Genomic DNA, 21,972 nt, shown 5'->3' on the forward strand with positions numbered 1-21,972 from the left:
CTAGGAGATCTGAGCACGCAGAAGAGACCAAAAACTTCAAAGAAAGAAAATATATGTGCTAGAGAGTGCTGATTCTTATTGGATTAGAGAGAGGTTGTTGAATTAACTCAACCGTAGCCAATGGGATTGGGAGACGGAGAGGGAGGGAGAAGCGGCGTCGTGGAGAAGGAGCAAGGGATAAGTACCTCAGTCCCGCGCGGCGCTGCTCCCCAACTCGCGAGATGCATCCAGGCTGCGGGCAGGGATCCTGGCTTTTAGGCCGTTAGATTGTACTACGCTTGCGCATCGCAGCCGTTAATATGGCAATGTGGACGAGGCTGGCCGGAGCACGTATCACGGGTCCCGTCATACGTGGACTTAGAATCTACGGACACATTCGATTTGATTTATGAGCAGAATTTTTTTCTTAAAACATCATTCAAAAATAACTGATTTTCAAAAATATAATATTTTAAAAAATAATTTTAAAATATTTGATTGATAATAAAAAAATGATGTATTTCAAAATGATTTATATTTTATTAATTTTTTTTAAAAATATATATAATATTTATTATATTTATTATATAAAAAAGTTATCCTATTCAATATATTAATATTATTTATAAATTAAAAATTATGATGATTAAAGATAATTTTGGTCATAGATTATAATGAAAAAAGATTTGAGATATGATAATGACAAAAATATTTATTTCAATCGTATATTTTTTTTATTTAAATTTTTTTTTTAAAAAACAATCCTCCAATTCTTATCCCATGAAAACCAAAGATTCATATGCTAAATGAATTTTTTTTCTTATAAAATATAAAATTTTAATTTTATAAAAATATATTTTTTATTTTTTTAAAAAAAATTAAACAAATAAAAAAATTATTATTATTTTTTTTTGTCAACTACACTTTCTTCCTTCGTCTCCGCAAACCAAATGAGTTTTAGATGTCTCTCTCTATCAATTTTTAGGGTAACAAACTATCAAATAAATTCAAAAAAAAAAAAGGGATTAATCAATTGTGAAGATAAGGTCAGTGGACAAGTATATGGCGGTTGTCCAAGATCCGGAATCATATTGATATCTTGTTTTAATACACATGGTCATTGATGGCGTGAAGCACCTCTAAATCACTTTGTTGTTGCTTAATTGCTAATCGTATCCTTTATTTCAAAGCATCCTAAAGTATCATTAATGATAAAAGAAAGCTACGGATAGATACAAGTTGGGTCAATAACACCAAAATTTGGCCACTATGATCCACAAGCTAATGAGATTTCTTTTCCTCTAACTTCTATCAAATTTTCTATTATTTTCTCTCAAAACTTATATTACAATAATCATCTTATAGCAGTTGCTGAAGCTGTATCCATAAGCTCTTTATATTTATAGTATGGTCAAACATACTTGCGAGCAACTAGCATTCTAACTTTGCCAATCAACCATACTACTGAATACAAATACATGATGGATATTGATATGGCATAAAACCGATCTTCCTCTCATGGATGGACGTGTGGTAACTAAATTTGAAAAAATTGAATTCTAAAGATTATGCAATCAGAAAAGAAAGGATGGTTATGACTCATAAGAATGTTTGTGGCTTATAATGAAGGAGATTATGCCTCATAAGGATGGCTATGGCTCACAAGGATATTATGGCTCGTAACTTCCTCCTCTATATAAACAGGGCCAGAAATCACAAAAAAGAGGAATGGGGATGGCTAAAGGCTTTTAAGCTCTCATAGCACATCTAGTGGCTCATCCATCAGTTTACTTTTCTAGTTCATGAGCTAACCTCTTGCAAGTTAGATACATTGTATTGTTTCAGGACATAAATTTATACTTAATATATTTTATTTATTAATAAAATTGGATAGTTTTTCTATATCAATCTTGTTATGTATCTTTGAATCATTCAAAAAATTAATAAGATGATGATATATATTTTCAAGAGTTAAGAATTTGAGACATGTATCTGTTGGATGTGTGTCCTAGAAGCTAATCTTGATTGACACATTTCATATATCTAAGATATAATTTTGTACTTATTGGATAATTATATTACCATTCATGTTTATGTATCCATGAATCATCCAAGGGATTAACAAAATGATGACACACATTCTTAAAGAGTTGAGAATTAGAGGCATGTGTCATTGATGGTTAATTTCTAAATTGCTTCTGATCATAGGATCATCATGGGGATGGTGATTGATCTGCATAGATCAGTGTACGGATTGCTTTCTGCAGACAGATGGATCTCGAGTCTGCAGTATAGAGACACTGAAGTGAGAGTGTAGGTAGTTATTAGAGAACAACTAGCACTGAGCGTGACCAATACGAGAAGCCACATGGATGTCTGCTCACTCGTTAGTGACTTTTTCGATGCTGCAGTTATATGACTGGTCCTTTGATTTGAGATGGCACTACTGCTCGCAGTGAGGCTACTGAAGTTTGACTGATACATCAATATGGGTCTCAATGAGCTCTTGTAATGGATGTTGGCGACAGTTGTCCACTGTAGAAGTGGGATGTGATCAATATAGGATCTATCGATCCTAGCAGAAGGGAGTAGTCCTATAGGATTTAAGAGACTGAGTCCTTAAGTCTATGGCCATAGCATTGTTATTAATAAAAAATTTTTTTTATGGGAATCACGTATGGACTCGAGCTGATTGAATCTATCATATGACCGATGTTGAGATTTGACGATTCATCTATGACCTGCCATCTTGTTGGGACTTATGATAGAGAGACTGTATCATGCATTAACTGCATCTAGAGGTTCATCTTTTATTATGTCGGATTGTCACTACATACTGCTAGGTGTCACTGATAGATTGTGAGACTCATAAGGATCATCTTGATGATCAATGATCCTTGATGGGTAGAATTGGAATTATTCTAACTCATTGAAAAGAGTTTAATAATATTGTGATAGAGATCATAATATATTTCATTACCAGACAGAATAGAACCTATGGAGTCACACACAAAGAGATTTTTGACTGATCAGATGGTTGAATTACGATTATGAATCGTAATAAGATTTGATTATCAATTTAATTGATGATTGATTTAATACAAATATTGTATTATGTAACTTATTAAAGAGTTAGTAAGTTATAGGAGGATTAATTAGCAATAGGATTGCTAATTGGCTCAATTTGATTGAGCAATGGGACTTGTGTCAAGTCTAATTTGATTGAATTTAATTTGACTCATTTTGGGTTTGATTTGATCACCCTATAGGGTTATAGGATAATCCCAAAAGGATCGGATGATTAGTTTCAGTTGAATTAGGATTTGGATTTGATCCAATTTCTAATTAGACTAGGATATATATATTTTTTATTGGACTAAAAATTCTCATTTCCATGAGTGCACCAAATTCTAATTGGATTAGGATTAAAATTGAGTTTGACTCAAGCACCAAGAAAGAGTCCAATTGGACTAGGACTCCTCTTCCAATTAGGAGACATTCAATCTGAATTAATTGAGCTCTAAATCATATTTGATTTCTCATCTTTTTGAGTCTAATCTGATCTTAATATGATTAGGATTAGTTGAGATTTTATTTGACTTAAAACTAAGAGTCCTATTGGATTAAAATTCCCTCCATGCACCATAAGATAAGGACCCCATGCCACCTTCAACATGTGCACCTATAAAACCCACACCCAAACCAGATTGACGCCACCTCTTCCCTTCCTTTTGTGCATGTAAGAAAGAAGCCTAAACCACCTTGTTTTCGTGTAAACTTGGGCGTGAATTCCATATGAGTTGGGCAGCACAAATTAACAAGAGTCCAAGGCTACATGGACTCTTAAATCCTATCCAATTTCAAACTCCTCTCTTCCCTATTTAAACTCCACCATATGGGACGTGTGATACCAGATAGAGATCAATTTGTGGATGCCAAAAACTAGAGGTTTAGCATGGAGAAAAACCAATGGAGATGGCGCAGCGTGAAGGGTAGAAGCGTGAGGTATTTCTCTCTTCCTATCTTTTCTTTCTTACACAATCAAAAGTTGGTTGTTTGGACATCTCTTTTTCTCCCTCTTGTCCATGTTTAGACATGGTTGTCTCCTCTTCCCTTTGTCCAAAAGTTGGACAAAATTCTTATATCTCTATTGTGGAGATTTGGTATATGAATTTTAGAAAGAAAAGAGAAGAAAGAATTTTTCTCATGATCTCTAGCGTAGAGATCAAGATCCTCCTACATCTTCTTGTTCTCTAAGAGTGTCTTAAAAGAAAAAAAATTTTCAACCATCAAGATGTGATCTCTGAAAGGAAGCTAGCATCCCAGTGAGATCAAAAGATTTCTGATCAGATCAGAGTCTTGTATGGATATCCGTAGAGGTCAGATACTTGTGCGGCTACAAGGGACCTTCGAAGGACATCCATGATCATCAGTTTGCATTAGAGATTGATCCATATCCAGGTATATTTTAAATTTATTTTCTCTTTTTGATTTCTGTATTTGAATCTTATCTCACATATGATGATCCTGTTTATGATTTTAAGATTTGATTTTATACATGTTTAGATTAAATTAGATTTAATCTAAAAATTTTTAAATTCTGCTGCGTACTAGTTTTATAAAATTATGCGTGCATGAAATCATAAAACTCCAACAGTATCATTGATGGTTGATTTTTAAATTACTTTCGATCGATAGATTATCATGGAGACATTGATTGATCCGATGAGGTTCGTGCATGGATCATTTTTTTTAAGGATAGATAGGTCTCGAGTCTACAGTGTGAGAATACTAAGCGAGAGTACAGATGGTTGTTAGAGAACAACGGTATTGAGCATGACTAAAATAAGAAGTCACTTAGATGTCTACTCACTCATCAGTGACTTTCTCGATGTTATGGTTATGTGAGTAGTTCTTTGACTTACGGTGCCTTGATTGTTCACAGTGAGGTTACTGTAGTTTGACTACATATTCACTTAGTCTCTTAGTCATGTGGATCCTTGCAGTGTATGTTGGCTACAATAGATTCACTGTAAGAATAGGACATAAATTTATAGGATCTATCGACCTTAGTAGTTAAGGAGTAATCTTATGTGATTTATGAAGCTAAGTTCTTGAGATCGTGACCACGGTGATGTGATTGATGGAAAATAATTTTCATAATAAATTATCAGTTGAACTTGAGTTAATTAAATCTTATATATGACAAATGATGGGGTTTGACGAGTTTTTCATGACCTCCATTTTATCGAAACTCATGATAGAAAAACTGAATCATACGTTAACTATACCTAGAGGTTCAGATTTTTTTATTCTACTGGATTATCACTACATGCTATTAGGCATCACTGATGGATTGTGAGATCTACGAGGATTAATTGATGATCAATTGATGATCAATAATTCTCGTTGGATGAGTTAGAAGTATTTCAATTTATTGAAAAAAGTTTCAATGATATTCATAATGGAGATTATAATATATCTCACTATCAGATACAATAGAACCTATGGGGTCATACACAAAAAGAGTTTTGACTCGATCAAATAATTAAATTATGAATTTAATTTATAGATGAACTCAATTATTAATTTGATTGATGATTATATCAATTTGTAAAAGTTACAAAAGGGACTTACTAAAGAGTTAGTGAGTTAGAGGAAGAATATCAACCAATTATTGCTGAATTAATCATTAATTATTTGATTTGATCATTTAATTAATGATTGTGCTTAGAACAAATTAAATTGGATTTAATTTGATTCAATTTGGGGCTATTCCTAGTCCAAATAGGATTAGTTTAACCTTATCTGAATTGGTTGGGAATCAATTTAAAAGGGATTAGGAGAGGAGTTCCCATTTGGACTAGGACTCTCTCTACTCTTTCACACTACAAAGGAGGGAGCACCGACCACATAGGAGCAAGGGGCTGATGCCCCCATGGGATGGGCATGCGTGTAATAAAAGGAGGGAGAGAGAGAGGGCATGTCCAAGGTGTTGGCGCGCCCCCTCTGGGCTTCTCTGTCTTCCCTCTCTTTTCTATCTCCTTATCCAATTAGGTTTCAAGATTTAAATTTGATTCAAATCTTTGTAATCTGAATTTGATTCAGATTAATCTCATGGAAGGATAAGGATTTGAGGTTTGTAAATAGGACCCCATGGAGAGGATGCCCTAAGAAATTTTGACATCCATCTAGCCTCTCTCCTTCTTCCTGTCCCAACCTCTCTCTCTCTTTCTTGGTGCCGCTCAACAAGGAGGGGATTTTCTTCCTCCTTCTAGTTCATCATCCTCTTCATCTTTCTTGAGAAGAAAAAAAGAAGAAATCATATTTGATCTAAAGAGAGAAAGATCCGCAAGGGAGCTAGCACCTCGATAATCTTCGGAGCCTTTTGATCGAGATCAGCCCTGTGTGGATATTTATAAAGGTTGAATACTTATGCTACTCCAAAAAATCTCAAGAGACATCCATGAATTTTTAGATTACGATGAAGATTTATCCATACAAAGATAAAATTTTGGATTTTATTAGAATATATCTAAATCTTGTTTATGTAATGATTCCTGGGTATGAGATGTGATCTCTATGTATGCTTGTTAGATTAGATCTAATTAGATTTAAATTGTTTAAATCTAAAATTATTTTTTACTATGCATATAAATAAAATTTTAAAATTCAGCATGCATGAGAATTGCCATCAAATGGCATTTCCTTCAAATGGTATCAGAGCGATCATTATATTGCCAGATTGAGATCAAGTTTTCAGATCTAAAAATCTATTTTTATGATCTAAAAATCTGAATTTTACTCTTTAAAGAAATTGATTTCAGATCTTCAAAAAAATAAAATCAAGAATAGTTCTTGATTGTGCAAAAGTTTTCAAATCTGAAAATCTATTTTTAGATCTGAAAATCAGATTTTGAATGATCGATAGATGAATTTTAAGATCTGAAAAATTTATTTTCAAATCTAAAATTTAGATGCTTGATGTTCATGTTAAAGTTTTGTAGATCAAAAATTATTTTATGATCTAAAAAATTTTATTATGGAATCTAAAGTGATGGGAAATAATTAGAGTAAACTCATTTAGATAAAAGTCTACCAATTTTATTATGATCTTATATAGCTCACCTGTTGGTAAACATTATGCCCCTTAAATTTCATCATCAAACTATCTTGCATCTTGGTGCCCCAAAATAAATAGAGTGCAGTGGCCCCTAACTAGACCATCTTCAAATAATTGAACCACTAAACCTATGCTTCGAACCTAAATTAGGCTCGATCCCACCATGGCACTGATTGTGACTATCCACTTGATTGCACCTTGGGACCAATGATACCTATCTACTTGAATTGTGACTATCCATTTCATTGGATCACTAAATTTATGCTTTGCAACACGTTACCGATGATGCCATTTACTTGATCGAACCGCTAAATCCATGCTTCGAACCCAAATTAAGCTCGATCCCACCCCAGCATTGATTGTGACTCTCCACTCGATCGCAATTTGGGATCAATGATACCTATTCATTTGATCGGACCGCTACACCTATCGATGTCGGTCCAATTGTGACTATCCACTTGATCGACCACTAAACCCATCATGCAAACCAAAGTCAAACTCGATGTCGGCCCGACCGCACCTCGACACTGATGATGTCTATCCATTAGATCGGACCACTATTCAACACGTATTGTTGTAATTTGAAAATAGGAATTTTGTCGTCGTTGAAACAAGCTCCATTTGTTATGTTCTGTCATTGGATTCTTGTCATTGTTCTGTTCTGTTCTGTTCTATTTTGTCCGTGACCCAACACTAGTCCTTCCATACACCCTGCGGGCTTCTTGTCATTTCTTTCCATTTTCATTGCCAGATTTATGAGTTCATCTTATTATCGATTTATAAATATATGACATCCTGGTGAATGTACCGTGACATGTCTTCTTTATGTTTTCTTTTTTATATGTCCTGTAAAGCTTCTGCAGTGATGTTTTAAGTGGTACATACAATGAGGTGTATATTTGCACTACCACAGGGATCAGCTGCTGTAGAAACAAAACCAAATTAAGAACAGATTTCTTGTGCCAAAACAGATTTCTTGTGGACAAAACAGAAACTTAGATAACATTAAAACCCAGTACAAAACCTATAGAAACTTTTCCTCTAGACAAAATAGATTTCTTGTCCCAGCAATTAAATTCACCCGCAACTATTCAAACTGATCTGGTGTCATACACAAACATCACTTTCTTCTAAGCAAAAATAGAGACACAAGGAAAGCTCTGTATAGCATATCTACTAAAATAAATGTTCCAGCTGACACTATAAATTAAAGCCAAACAACTGCATTAAATCTCAGCACCCATGTCAGCCAACACCTTGCAAAAGTGTAGACCAATTGAAGCCAGCATCCATGTCACACATGTGCCAAGTCAAAATTCTGATTGAGAAGTGCAGCTGCCATCATTGTTGATCAATTGAAGTACGTCATTTTTTATCTCATTTTGTTTGTTGAACTCCGATAAAATCAATTCAGCAAGTATACGGGTTCAAAGATATGGAATGTCATCCTATTATCATTAATATCAGCATGTGTTAAAGTATCCACATATGCAGTCGTAGGTATCGATAAGATGTTAGTTAGTGTATTGCTACTTGTGAGAATGAATGCTTCAAACATGTGCCATTCCAATAGGCCATGTACATCAAGGTAAATACACACCTATACAAAGTAAAACCCATATATGAATTGCAAGCTTAAATAACAAAAATATTATATATATGTATAAGATATATTTAACACAAACATACCCATCTATCTGCTTTGGGATGGAATTAATCACATCAAAAGGCTATGATGTAACATCCAAATCAGCCATTATAACCCCCAAATCATGTGAACATTTAACTATCATAATCATATAGTATTATATGCCTAACCACTGCATTGATATCATGATCATGTTAATCAAGACTATCAAATTCATGAATTATAACCATCCTAATATAAAACATGTTGCAACAAGAATGAAACTTATCCAATTATGAAGCATGCTTGGATACTTGATGGAGACCCAATCTAGAGAGTTTAGAATTTAAAATACCTTCTTGCGTACATGCATCACAAGTAGCCACCAATGGTTACTAGTGGTATTCATGGAGAACAGGACCTACAAACATGCAAATATATTCACACTTTGAAAATATGTAGACTTCCAAAAAAATAAAAAAATATTTACTATATCCGAATTTATCCATCTTGTTTTTGTCTATGTAAATCTCTGAACTTTACAATCAGATAAATTTATAGTGTCCTCTATACTGTCATCCAGTTTGGATACCACTCAAAACATATGCACATTTTCGATACAAATTTTTTGGTTGTCAAACTCCAAAGAATGCTGCCGTTGGAGCCTTAACATCCTGGCATACGCATCCATGACCTAAATTACATAAAATTTATAATAATAGTATAGATTGTAGGTAGCCAGTATAAATATAATAATAAAAATATACATTATCATTCAACCATGCAATCTTGGTTAGATAGGATATTTGCTCCGTAGTGACTTCAACATCATCTATAGAGGCTATTATCTCAATAGATGCCACATGAAATTTTATATATCTAAAAAAGGCCCTTTCAAATGATGAAAATTTTACTGTAGTCATTAGAGCATCTGAGCTTAAACCAACTTGCACACTACCAAGTATCTTAATGGGATCACTGGGCATTTCTTCTTTGACTATTGATATTTTTAACATACTACTTGCTGGTGAAACTTCACTGTTGGTATAATATGATTGAGTTTTTTTCGATACTTTTGTCCACTTTCTTTTTCTACACTATTTGGATTCTACTATCTAGGAATATTTTACGTATAAACTAGGCTTGCTCTGGTATCTTACCTTTACTCTCTGACCTATAGTAGATAATAAAGTTCTAGGAGTTGTGTGAGAGGATACTTTTCTCTTTCTCTTTTTCTTGAGTGAAATTGATGTCACTACTGGTATGGAAGTAGTCTCATGGCATGTCGGAGAAATATCATGCTGTAACTCTGAATCTTTCTGCACAATTGGTATGTCATTCATGGGTTGAATTTGCACCTTGTCATCTAGCCTCCTCAATATCTCCTATGAAAAAATAAATTGAATCCATGTAGATTTTAATTATTCATAGTGCAAAAATCATTTTAGCACATGTATTTATTAATTGAGATATTAAAAGTTTTATGGTACTGGAAATATTTCTTGCATTAGTGAGATCTCTTGATCAATTTTGCTCTCTAAACGATGTTGTTGTTGTTCAAGAGATAACAAAAATCGATGTGAAAAGAGAAGAATCATTTCCTGTCAATATAACAAGTATTAGTATTTCTCATTCTATCTATTAATGAAGATCATAGTTAGAGATAAATTCAATTATAAGTACTTTGAAAACTAATTGTGGCCTTGCACCTGAGCTTTCTCCCTACCCTCATAAATTTCAGAAGGAGCTTTTTCCACATCCTCACAATTTTCAGAAGGCCCCTCCTTACTAGTGGCTCGGCACTTTAAATCTTCTGATGACTTACTTGATCCAAATATTATATGCTTCTCCTACTATATAAAATATTATTAGCTTGACATACATAATAAATGTATAAACTCATAAAAGTTTGTTTTGATATTACTTAGGGATCTATAATATTTGTCATCATACTTGTCCATCTCCTCCCTACACACAGAGGCTCTTCTCTCTCAGGGAGACTCAACAGCATCATCACCTCCCCAGTGCCCCATCCATGCTCCATCTCGTACTCCACTCACATCTACAATACTCCTCTATCCAGTAACCCATGAGACAATGTGTACAAGTAACAATGACGGATCCAGGTAGAGAAACCCAAATATGCTCATAGTATCAAAACTACATATAGAACATTTCAAGCCAAATATTTAAGTGAAATAAATTAGAAATAAGAATAAGATTACTTAAATATTATATAAAAATTCAAATATGAAGAAATGCAACACATCCTTGTAGATGTTTTGCCTTCTCAGGCTGCACCTTTGAAATATTTGAAATGAAAAAATCTAAGGTGAATTTTGCCCAATTATATGCGCAAATATGGTTGACATCTTCAACTACATTTAAGTAGAAAATAAGAATATCAGCCCTTATACTTGGGGTAAGAAAAACTCCTATTACTAAAAGCATGAATGTTCTTTTAAAATGTTCATCTCCATCATTACTATTCTTGATATACGAAATCAAGTAATTTATAGTGTTCTGTCTTGTGCCACCTATAGCATACATGTCCACTAGAACTTGATTGGGTTTGTGCTATCGACTCAATATCTCTTGTCCTTTATCATTCAACCCTATTATGCATTGTAAATTCCATTCTGTTATAGGGATATCTATGTTGTTGATGAAGATAGATCTTTTAATGGGATTACATCTTTTCAACAACCAAGCCAAAAGAACTCAATGAAGATTGATTACTGGTCAATATAATATACCGCCAAATCTCATCTCTTTCACCGCACCCTTTTGCGCACTATTTAAATTATCAATTACATTGGCCAATGGTCTCAAAGAGCACTTTATATCTGTTGTTAAATCAATAGCTTGCATTGAACTTGTATGTTGCATAGAACTCATTTCTTACATAGTTCATAAATAAACATTAATTTACTTTATACCATGATTCTATCATGCAACTATGTATTGATAGGAATTTTAACCTAGGAACAACAAATTAGATGAACATACCATATATCATTTGAAATATATAATGTGTGTGTTGATGTGCCATTTGAGAAATATACTTGAAAATTTGAGATACAAAAAACTAGTGTGAATGAAAGATTCAAAATCAAAACAAAGTCCGATCAGATTGTGACTTGTATGGGAGATCATTTTCTCATTTATTTGATGATTTTAGGTAAACTTTGGCTTAAAATATGCAAAATAGTGTAAATCATAAAGTGCACAATAGTTAACTCATATTTGCTTGATCCCATCTGATGCTATATTGAACAATGCCCCATGGTTCAATTAACAAATCCCAGCATCAGCAAAAATAATCCACACATCTTATGCTTAAACAATCTTTCCCAAACTAACATGGTGGTGGTATAGGAGAAAATAATCTTTAAATAATCTTAAAGCATTAGTGCTAGGAGTTCTGAAAGGATGTATTGCATCCACTGCTATCATCTAAAACAAAACCACAACTGCATCCAATGCAATCATCTATAACAAAACCATAACAGGCCCATACAAAACAATTTCACAAACCATAAATCACTAAACCAAATGAATTAAAAGAATTTCATAGGGGACCACTTATCGTTTGATGAAAGATCTACGGGAAAATGTTGGTCAGAAAGTGCCTCAGAATTTTGTCAAATAGGTGGTCAGCAAGAAAATCGATCAATTGGAACAGTGCCCAAATGGAGGAAAAGACGTCCTCCGATAGGAAAGACCAATACAGCAATGATTCCATGAATCAACGATGTTACGGCTGTCGCCGCATGCTGATGATGAGCACCAATGACAAGAGGTCACATCCTCCACGACCTCCGATGAGCACCAATGTCTACTTACCATGATCTAGAGCCTCTTTTTCAACGCTTCTCAGTAATAGGATATGGAGATCGGGAATGAGGAAGCTATGGATTGCAAATAAGGAAGAAAGCAATGTTCAAAATGCTCATATTTTTTTGAAAAATTACCATCCCAACCATTCACTTTTCTGCGAATTTGACCCTAAAAGTTGAAAAAATTACCCACACCAGCCACGATCGTGACTGGCTATGAGAAACAACAGGTAATCCATCAGTGACCGTTGCTTCTTAATCCAATGGTCAAAGTTTTTTGAAAATAGAAATGTCAATAATGACCTTTGGAGCACCGTAGCATTTACCTAAATACATAGCAATAACTGATCATGTTCCATAGTTCATTAAGGCCCTCTTTTGTTCCAGAATAAACATGAATAAAACTGAATAAAGTTTGCCTTTTCATCTTTATTCAGGTCTATTCAGCCAAACAACTTCTTTGGCTCTTGAATGAAGCCCCAATAATAAAGGGTACTTTTGGGATTTCAAAAAAACTGCAAAGCATGATATTCATTTATTTTTTGATGTAATTGAGTTAGAGAAAATCTAACTCAGCAAATGTTTCATTAATATACATAGAGATACATAGCTACGTGATTATATATTAATAGATGAGAAATAGGAGTTGGAGCAGTTCACATATATCTTCAGCAATTTTTTAGGTTTACAGAAATCTGAATTCTGACTTACAGAATCTGGAATTCTGAGTAATTACAGATTGCGGCTTTATGTTCCCTCAGATTCTTCTTTTTCCTCTTGTCGTGTATCGTCCTCCTGGATCTCTAGAACTGTTTTTGGGTGCTTGATTAGTACTCAATTATGGCTACTTTTATGGTGACATAACAGGTTGGTATAGTCTTAGGGATATGCTGGGAGCATTCCATTTACAGCATTTTCATTAACTCCTTTCTGAATTTCTGAATAACGGGGTTGTTGTTATCTATGTCAGCCATCCATGAGATGAAGAGCTTTATGATTTGATTGCGGACATGCTTGGTAGATAAGCATGGAATTCGAAACATCTCTTATTTCGCTCTTTTCATAGGATCCACTGGCCTATGACTAAGAGAGTGTCCACTATAGATTGCTGGGATCGCATTGGTTCTTCGGCATGCCAAGAATTTCAGATTTCAGAGTGATTCAGAGGTAGTATTTTGAGATCAAGAGTGTGGAGTAATGAGGACCAAATCTATCGTGAGAATGTGCAATGGAAGAACAAATGATCGACTGTCTCTGAGTTCGCATCGCATAGAGTGCAGCTATCTTTTCCTTTCCATCCCCGTTTGAGTAGATTTGGCTTGGTTAAGATTTTCCCATGGTAGCTAAGGTATGCAAAATATTTAACTTTCTCGGGTATTTGAATTTTCCAGATAATTTGACTGAAGAGCGGTCTTACACCACCATCAAGGAGGAATCGATAACAGTTCTTTGTTGACAATATTTTTGTTGATTGCCATTTCCATTGCACAGTGTCCAGGGTTTCAGAGATTTTAATTTCAGATAGTGAATGCTTCAGAATTTGGTATTCAGGTCTGTTGTGAAAGAGTGTTGTGAGCTGTAAGTTGTTTCCATTCTGAAGTTGTTCCAAGAATTCAGCAATCAGGATACTTTTTTCCAGTGATAACACAAACAGTAACGAAAAGATCTCTTTTAGAGGATGAGTAGAGAGCCATGTATCATACCAGAAGGAGATGCACAGACCATTACCAACTTGGAATCTAGTAAGCTGTTGGAAGTGCATCGCCACTGGTTGGACTTGTTTTCAAAAAGTCGACAGCTACTGTTTGGGTGATATTTGGAGAGAGGGTTGTCAATGCCTGTAATATCCTACCTTTATTAGAGCACTCCATGGTTTTGGTGGGTCAGAAAATATCTTCCACCACCATTTACAGAATAAAATATTATTGAGAATTTTTAGATTGGTGATGCCCATGCCTCCAAATTCCATTGGTCGGCACACTGCTGACCAGTTTAGTAAACAAATGCCTGTCCTACCACTCTCTTGGCCATTCCAAAAGAATAGACGTCTCATTTTGTCAATTTTTTAAATAATATTAGATGGTAGCAGAAAATTTGACATCCATAATACCACTATTGGTGTGATAACTACATTGAAGAGTATTATCTGTCTTGCTATGGATAGGAATCGGCCTTTCCAACCTGCTAGTCTCTTCATGATTTTTTCAAGTAAAGGAGTCCAGTCATTCTTCTTTGGTTTACTGACATTAAGAGGCATGCCTAGATAAGTGAGAGGGAATTTCGTTGATTGATGTTGAAATGAGCTGTAGATCTTGATGAAATGAGCTGTTGAAATGAGCTGTAGATCCCTTTGATTAGGAATGCAATCTTCTAATTAGAAGAAAATATGTTTGTATAATTTCTAAATTGAACCCCTGAAAATTAATAAAAAGGGCCCTTTTGGTCCTAGACCGCCGCTGCCATTGCCACCGCTGTTGCTGCTACCGCCGCTGCCGTCGATGCCACCGATATTGCTACTGCCGTCGACACCACCGCCGTATCCACCTGTGAACTACGGGATTGAGAACAGAAGCCGCTGACCCCCTTCTCATTTCTTATTAGGTATCGTTTAATACAAAAAAAAAAAAGCTGAAGCACCTATACTGCAGTCTATTCTACTATCACATGTGCCTCCAATCCTAGGTGCTGGGTCTTGTTCTGGAGCAACAATGGAGCATCTTTTTTAGAGTTTCTGAATATTATCGAGGTGCCTTTCATGCAAGCAGATATTTGATCTTTTTTATTCATCATCTGAGTTTATCTCAGATCGTTGGTGAGAAAAATTCAAATACCTTTTCCTTTCTCAAGATTGTTCTTGTTTACTTGATCATTTAAGTGTTTTGTTTTGACAATAGGTGATAAAAATCCTTTAACCATGGAGGATTTAGAAAAGTTAATGGTTAGGATGATGGAATCTCGTATCTCGAGTAGTGAGTTTTCAAAGATCATCCTAGAAACTAACTCGATCAAATTGGATGGACCGGGTACCTACTTGAGTTGGATGCGACATGTTCGTCTAATTTTAGAGTCTTACAATCTTGAGGGGTTTATAAGTGGTACTGCAAAAAGACCAGAAGGAGATGGGATAGCTGTTAGACAGTAGAATTCTAATAACTCTCGGGTGGTAGCATGGCTCCTTGCTTCTATGGTACCAAGTGTTGCTCATGCGGTTGAGGTACTGACGAATGCTTATGAGTTATGGCAGGCTGTAGTCACAACTTATTCCTATAAAGGCAATAATATGCATGCCCATAAGATCCAACGAGAGCTTCGGAGACTTACTCAGGGTTTTTGATTTGTAACAGAGTATGTTGGAGAATTAAAAAGATTGTGGAATGATTTTAATTTTTATAGTTCCTTTACCCCTACTCATCCTGGTGATGTTGATGTGTTCCGCAAATGGATAGAGCGTCAGCGCCTTGTGGAATTTTAGATGGACTAAACCCAGAGTTTGAGTATCGACGCTCTTCTATTCTTAGTACACAGGAGTGGCCAACTCTTGATGAAGCTATTTCTTTGGTTCTTAGTGAAGAAACTTGATTAGCCATTATGTCTTCTTCTACGAACACAGCTATACGATCTGTACTTGTGGTACAGCCAACTACTCTTGGAAGCTCTTCTCATATCAATTCTGCTAAAACAAATCAGCCTCGACCTCGTGGGGTTAAGCTTTGTGACCACTATCATAAGCCAGGCCACATCAAAGCTTACTGTTATGAGCTGCATGGTTGTCCAACTAGAGGCCGTGGTCGTGGAGATGGTCGTTCTGGTAGAGGTCGAGGTCAGTATAATCAGGTTCATTTTTTTTCTATAGGAGATTTATCAGTCAAAAAAATACAACTTTTGAAAAAAATTAGATCTGGTGTAAATATTTCTGAAAGCAGCACTCTCATAGAAGATTCTTCAAATCAACCAACCAGTTCTCTCTATCAGGATAATTTTGCCCAAATAGGTATCGATGATCAAATTCATGCTCTTAACTATATTAATTTTTCTGCATGGGTAGTTGACTCTGGAGCATCCAATCATATGACTGGATCCTTTAGAGATTTTGTGTCTTATATTTCCTATTCTGGTTGTGATAAAGTTCATCTTGCTGATAGCTCCTTTACCCCTATTTCTGGGAAAGGATCTATTAAATGCACTTCCGAATTATCCTTATCATCTGTTCTATATATCCCTAGATTTTTTATCAATCTCCTATCCATTAGTACTATTACGAATGATCTTGATTGTACCGTAACTTTTTTCAAAATACATTGTGTCTTTCATGAGCCAAGGACAGGGAGGAAACTTGGGACTAGCATAATGCGTAATGGGCTCTACTATTTGGAGGGAGGAGTGTCCGAAGGTTACTCAAAAATTAGTTTGATAGTTTCATCTTCGCAAGAGGAAGACCTGTTGCTCCAGCACCACTGGCTTGGTCATCTTTTATTTACTCTCTTAGCTCATATGTTTCCAACTATTTTTGAATCATATAATAAAGAGAAGCTTGTATGTGATGCTTGTGAACTAGCTAAACACACTAGAAGTGCCTATCCAGGCTCAGGCCTACATAGTAAAGCAATGTTTGAGGTAGTTCATTCTGATGTATGGGGACCCTGTGGGACCACTGCTATTTTTGGTCATCAGTGGTTCGTTACTTTTATTGATTGTTTTAGTCGTTGCACTTGGGTTTATCTATTGAAAAATAAGAATGAAGTATTTCAATCATTTAAAGATTTTCATAAAATGATTGGTACTCAATATGGAGCAACTCTTAAGATTTTTTGCTCTGATAATGGGATCGAGTATCTTAATAAAGAATTTGAGGAGTATACACATAATAATGGTATTATACATCAAATGATTTGTGTTGATACACCGACTCAAAATGGAGTTGCTGAAAGAAAGAATAGACACCTACTTGAAGTGACAAGATGTTTGATGTTTTCTATGAATGTTCCTAAGTTCTTATGGGGAGAAGCAGTGTTAACTGCAGCGTATCTAATTAACTGAATGCCACTTCGAACTTTGGACTATAAGACACCTCTTGAATGCTTGCAAGGAACTAATTCTTTCATAATTCCCCCTAAGGTATTTGGCTGTGTTTGTTTTGTTCGGGATCATCGATCTTCGGTTGGCAAGCTTGATACTCGTGCCCTCAAGTGCATTTTTGTTGGTTATTCCTCTACTCAAAAAGAGTACAAATATTGGTGTCCGACTGAGCAGAAGTTGTTTATCAGCATGGATGTAATATTTCGAGAGTCTGAGCCATTCTATATATCTTCTGTGTCCTCTTCCTCTCCTGTCATCTCTGAAACTGATCGAGAGGGGGAGTTCTCTAGAGGGAGTCCTATTACTGTGGATGTTGGTACAAATAGTAGATCTGATACTCAGAGAGAGTTTATTTCTATTAATGCTAGTTCTGACACTCAAGGAGAAGCATCTAAAACTACATTTGAGACTCTCTCACAGCCTGTTACTTCAGTTTCATCTGATTCATCTCCTCTCTCAGAGCCTATTACGCATTCTCCAGTCTCCAGGTCTTCCTCTCCTGTCCCGACGGTTTCATCTTTTACGATGAATGATAATTCTCCTGTACCTCCCATTCATTTTATATTAGATAATGATGATCTAAATGTTCCTATTGCTTTACATAAGCTTACTCATCATGCTGGTATTCCTGCTCGACTTAAGGATGGAGTGGAGTACAAATATGACATCACTAATTTTGTATCTTATGAGTCTCTCTCTCCATCTTATCAGAATTTTATAGCTTCTTTGTCTTCTGTCTCCATACCCAAGAACTGGAAGGTTGCTAAGGAAGACCCCAAGTGGAAAGCCGTCATGCTTGAGGAAATACGAGCACTAGAAAAAAATAATACATGGGAATTTGTATCTTTGCCAGCTGGTAAACAAACTGTGGGATGCAAATGGATCTTTACAGTTAAGGATATACACAGACTTATGGCATTGACTATGATGAAACTTTTGCACCTGTTACGAAAATGAACTCTGTTAGAACCCTTATATCATGTGCTGCTAACTTCAGAAGGGATCTGTTCCAACTCGATGTAAAGAATGCTTTTCTTCATGGAGAACTTCAGGAGGAGGTATATATGGATATTCCTCCAGAATTTGCTATCGCTCAGACAGTGGGCAAAGTATGCCAGTTACGATGCTCTCTTTATGGTCTGAAGCAATCACCTCGTGCTTGGTTCGATCGTTTCCGATGAGCAATCATTCAGATGGAGTATAAACAGAGCAATGCAGATCACATACTCTTCTTTCAGCACAACAAGGGTAAGATTGCTGTTTTGATTGTCTATATTGATGATATTGTGGTCACAGGAGATGATTCTGAGGAGATAGCTCATTTGAAGGCTCAGCTGGCACAGGCATTTGAGGTGAAGGATCTTGGACATCTTTGATATTTTTTTGGGATAGAAGTTGCTCGTTCTTCAAAAAAAAATTTCTCTCCCAAAAAAAATATATTCTAGATCTTCTTACAGAAATTGGTATGTTGGGATGTCGACCTATTACCACTCCTACTGAACAAAATCATCGACTAGTAGCCGATACTGGTGTCCCTGTTGATCGAGAACATTATCAACGATTGGTAGGGCATTTGATTTATCTATCTCATACACGGCCTGATATTGCGTTCGCCGTTAGTGTGGTAAGTCAGTTTATATGGATGTTGTGGCACGGATATTTTGTTACCTCAAAAGCTGTCCTGATCGTGGTTTGCTTTATTCTTGTCATGGCAACCTACGAGTGGAGTGTTATACAGATGCTGATTGGACTGGATCACTTGATGACCGTCGCTCTATCTCAGGTTACTGTACTTTTGTTGGAGGTAATCTAATCACTTGGCAAAGCAAGAAATAGAATGTAGTTGCTCGATCTACTGCTGAAGCAGAGTATCGAGCTATGGTACATGGCGTGTCTGAAATTTTATGGTTGCGGATCTTGTTATTGGATCTAGATCTTTATTAGTCATCGCCTCTTATGCTATATTGTGACAATAAGGTAGCAATCAATATTGCTAATAATCCAGTACAGCATGATCGGACGAAGCACATCGAGATCGATCGATATTTTATCAAGGAAAAGCTTGGTGCCAGAATCATTTGTATGCCTTATGCGCGATCTGTTAGTCAACTGGCAGACATTTTGACCTAAGGTCTTAGTGTACATTCTTTTTCATTGATTCGTGACAAGATGAATCTTTATGATATCTATAACCCATCTTAAGGGGGAGTGTTGAAATGAGCTGTAGATCTTGATGAAATGAGCTATTGAAATGAGCTATAGATCCCTCTGATTAGGAATGCAATCTTTTAATTAGAGAAAAATATATTTGTATAATTCCTAAATTGAACCCCTGAAAATTAATAAAAAGGGCCCTTTTGGTCCTAGAGAAGGTATTCTTTCTTCCTTTGAAATCCTCATCTTCACCTTCTCTTCTATTTTTTTTCTGTTTTACAAAAATTGACTTCCTAGTATTGCTGAAATATGATCTCTATTTACCTTTTGAATTCCAATGCCCAGGACCTTTGATTTGTCAAAGTTGATTTTTAACCTTGATAGTAGCTCAAAGGAGTAAAGAATGAATTTAAGTGTAGTGATACTTTTTCTCTGTGTGCTATAGAAAATGAGGGTGTCGTCAGCAAATTGGAGTGTTTGAAATTGCCCTGCGATTACATCTCCTCCAATGCCTTCGATCAAGTGATTTTTTGTTGCTGTTTTGAAGATTCGATCCAATACATCAACCACAAGAATAAATAGTTGAGGGGATAATGGATCTCCTTGTCGCAATCCTCACCGATGTTTAAAAGGTTTTTCGACTGAGACATTAATTATTATTGCAGAATTTGCTGTGGAAATGATTTCAGATATCCAGTTGCACCATCGATTTTCAAAACTTCTTGCTTTTAGAAGGTTTAGAAGGAAAGGCCATGCGACGTTGTCAAAGACTTTTTGAAAATCTAATTTGTAAATAATCCCTTTCTGATTGAGAGAGATCGTCTGGAATAGTATCTCATTTGCTGCAGCTAAATTATCAGCTAAAATTCTACCTTTTATAAATGCAGACTGAGTTGTTCCTACCAGTTTGTCGAGTTTGGCAGCCAATTTGCTTGACAAAATCTTGGAGATAATTTTGATAATTCCATTCAGCAGGCTAATAGGACGATAGTCCTTTACCATTCAGCTTGATTCTTTCTTCGGGATGAGAGCTATGTAGGAGTGATTCAGTCGTTCAAGAGATGTTTGATGGTAGTAAAAACTTTGAAACAAATTCATAAGGTCTCCTTTGATAGTGCACCAGAATTTCTCATAGAAGTCAAAGGAGAAGCCATCGGGACCCAAGGATTTCTGAGATGCAAGCTAAAAGACCGCTTTTTTTACTTCTTCTTCAGTGAAAGGTGTCTCTAGGTCATTCATCTGCAACGGTTCTTCCGGATAAAGTATTTACCATTTAGCTCTGATTGAAAGTTCTTCCGAGTTCCCCAATAGGCAGTTAAAATATCCCCTAAAACATTCATGAAGATTTGGTTGATCTGCGACCATTCTTCCCTGGTGATTTAATTCCAAAATTTGATTTTTTTTCTTTTTCTGTTGCTAGCACAAAGGTGAAAAATTTTTGTATTTCAGTCTCCATTTTTAAGCCATTGGATTTGAGCTCTCTATCGCCATAAAAGTTCTTCTTGAGATAGGAGCCGATCTACTTTACACTTGAGATCTGTACGTTCATGAAATTCTGCTGAATTTAAGTTTCTAGTTTCCTCTTCAGTGTCCAAATGATCAATCCTATCCAACAGGTTCTTTTTCTGTACAATTATGTTTCCAACCTCTTTGTTGTTCCATACCTTGAATTTTGATCTGAAAGACCGAAGTTTCAGGACTAGGGTTGCAGTTGGATCCATTGAAGATGGCCTAGTTTTCCACCATAATTGGATCAGGTCGTCAGAGCCTGCAATAGAGAGCCAGAAATTTTCAAATCTAAATGGCTTTTTGAGTAGAGCTTTACCTTGACTTTGGGGGCTGCATCTTAGCAGAAGAGGGGAGTGATCGGAGACAGGATGGGCCAGGAGTGTGAGATTGGACAGTGGATATTTTTGAATCCATTCTATGGAGACAAATCAGCAATTGAGAGATGCTAGTGATGGAACTTCCCTGAAGTTGGAATAGGTATATTGTCTGTTAGATATTTTAATTTCAGTTAAGCAGAGAGAGTCAATGAAGTTATTGAGGAGATTTGATGGTCTCTGTGAGTTTTTTCCTCCCCTACAGTCTGACAGAAATCTTGTAGCATTGAAGTCACCAATTAAAATCTGGGACTGAGTGTTTCCGTTTTTTGTTGCGCTAAGTTCTTTGAA

General features: G+C 35.7%; 1 protein-coding gene across 1 annotated transcript; it reads left to right on the forward strand.

The window, feature by feature from the left end:
* Positions 1-17,605: 17,605 nt before the first annotated feature.
* Positions 17,606-19,020, forward strand: LOC140853677 (uncharacterized). Its single transcript, XM_073248330.1, has 2 exons — positions 17,606-18,500; positions 18,941-19,020. The coding sequence occupies exons 1-2, from the start codon at positions 17,606-17,608 to the stop codon at positions 19,018-19,020; spliced, it is 975 nt and encodes a 324-aa protein (XP_073104431.1).
* Positions 19,021-21,972: the final 2,952 nt, after the last annotated feature.

Source organism: Elaeis guineensis, chromosome 14 (genome assembly GCF_000442705.2).
Source record: "Elaeis guineensis isolate ETL-2024a chromosome 14, EG11, whole genome shotgun sequence".
NCBI classification, from domain to species: Eukaryota; Viridiplantae; Streptophyta; class Magnoliopsida; order Arecales; family Arecaceae; genus Elaeis; species Elaeis guineensis.

Coding starts and splice junctions, on each gene's coding strand:
- LOC140853677 (XM_073248330.1), top strand. CDS start 17,606: ATGCCACTTCGAACTTTGGACTATAAGACACCTCTTGAATGCTTGCAA. Junction 18,501..18,940: donor ATTTGTATCTTTGCCAGCTG/GTAAACAAACTG, acceptor TTGTGGTCACAG/GAGATGATTCTGAGGAGATA.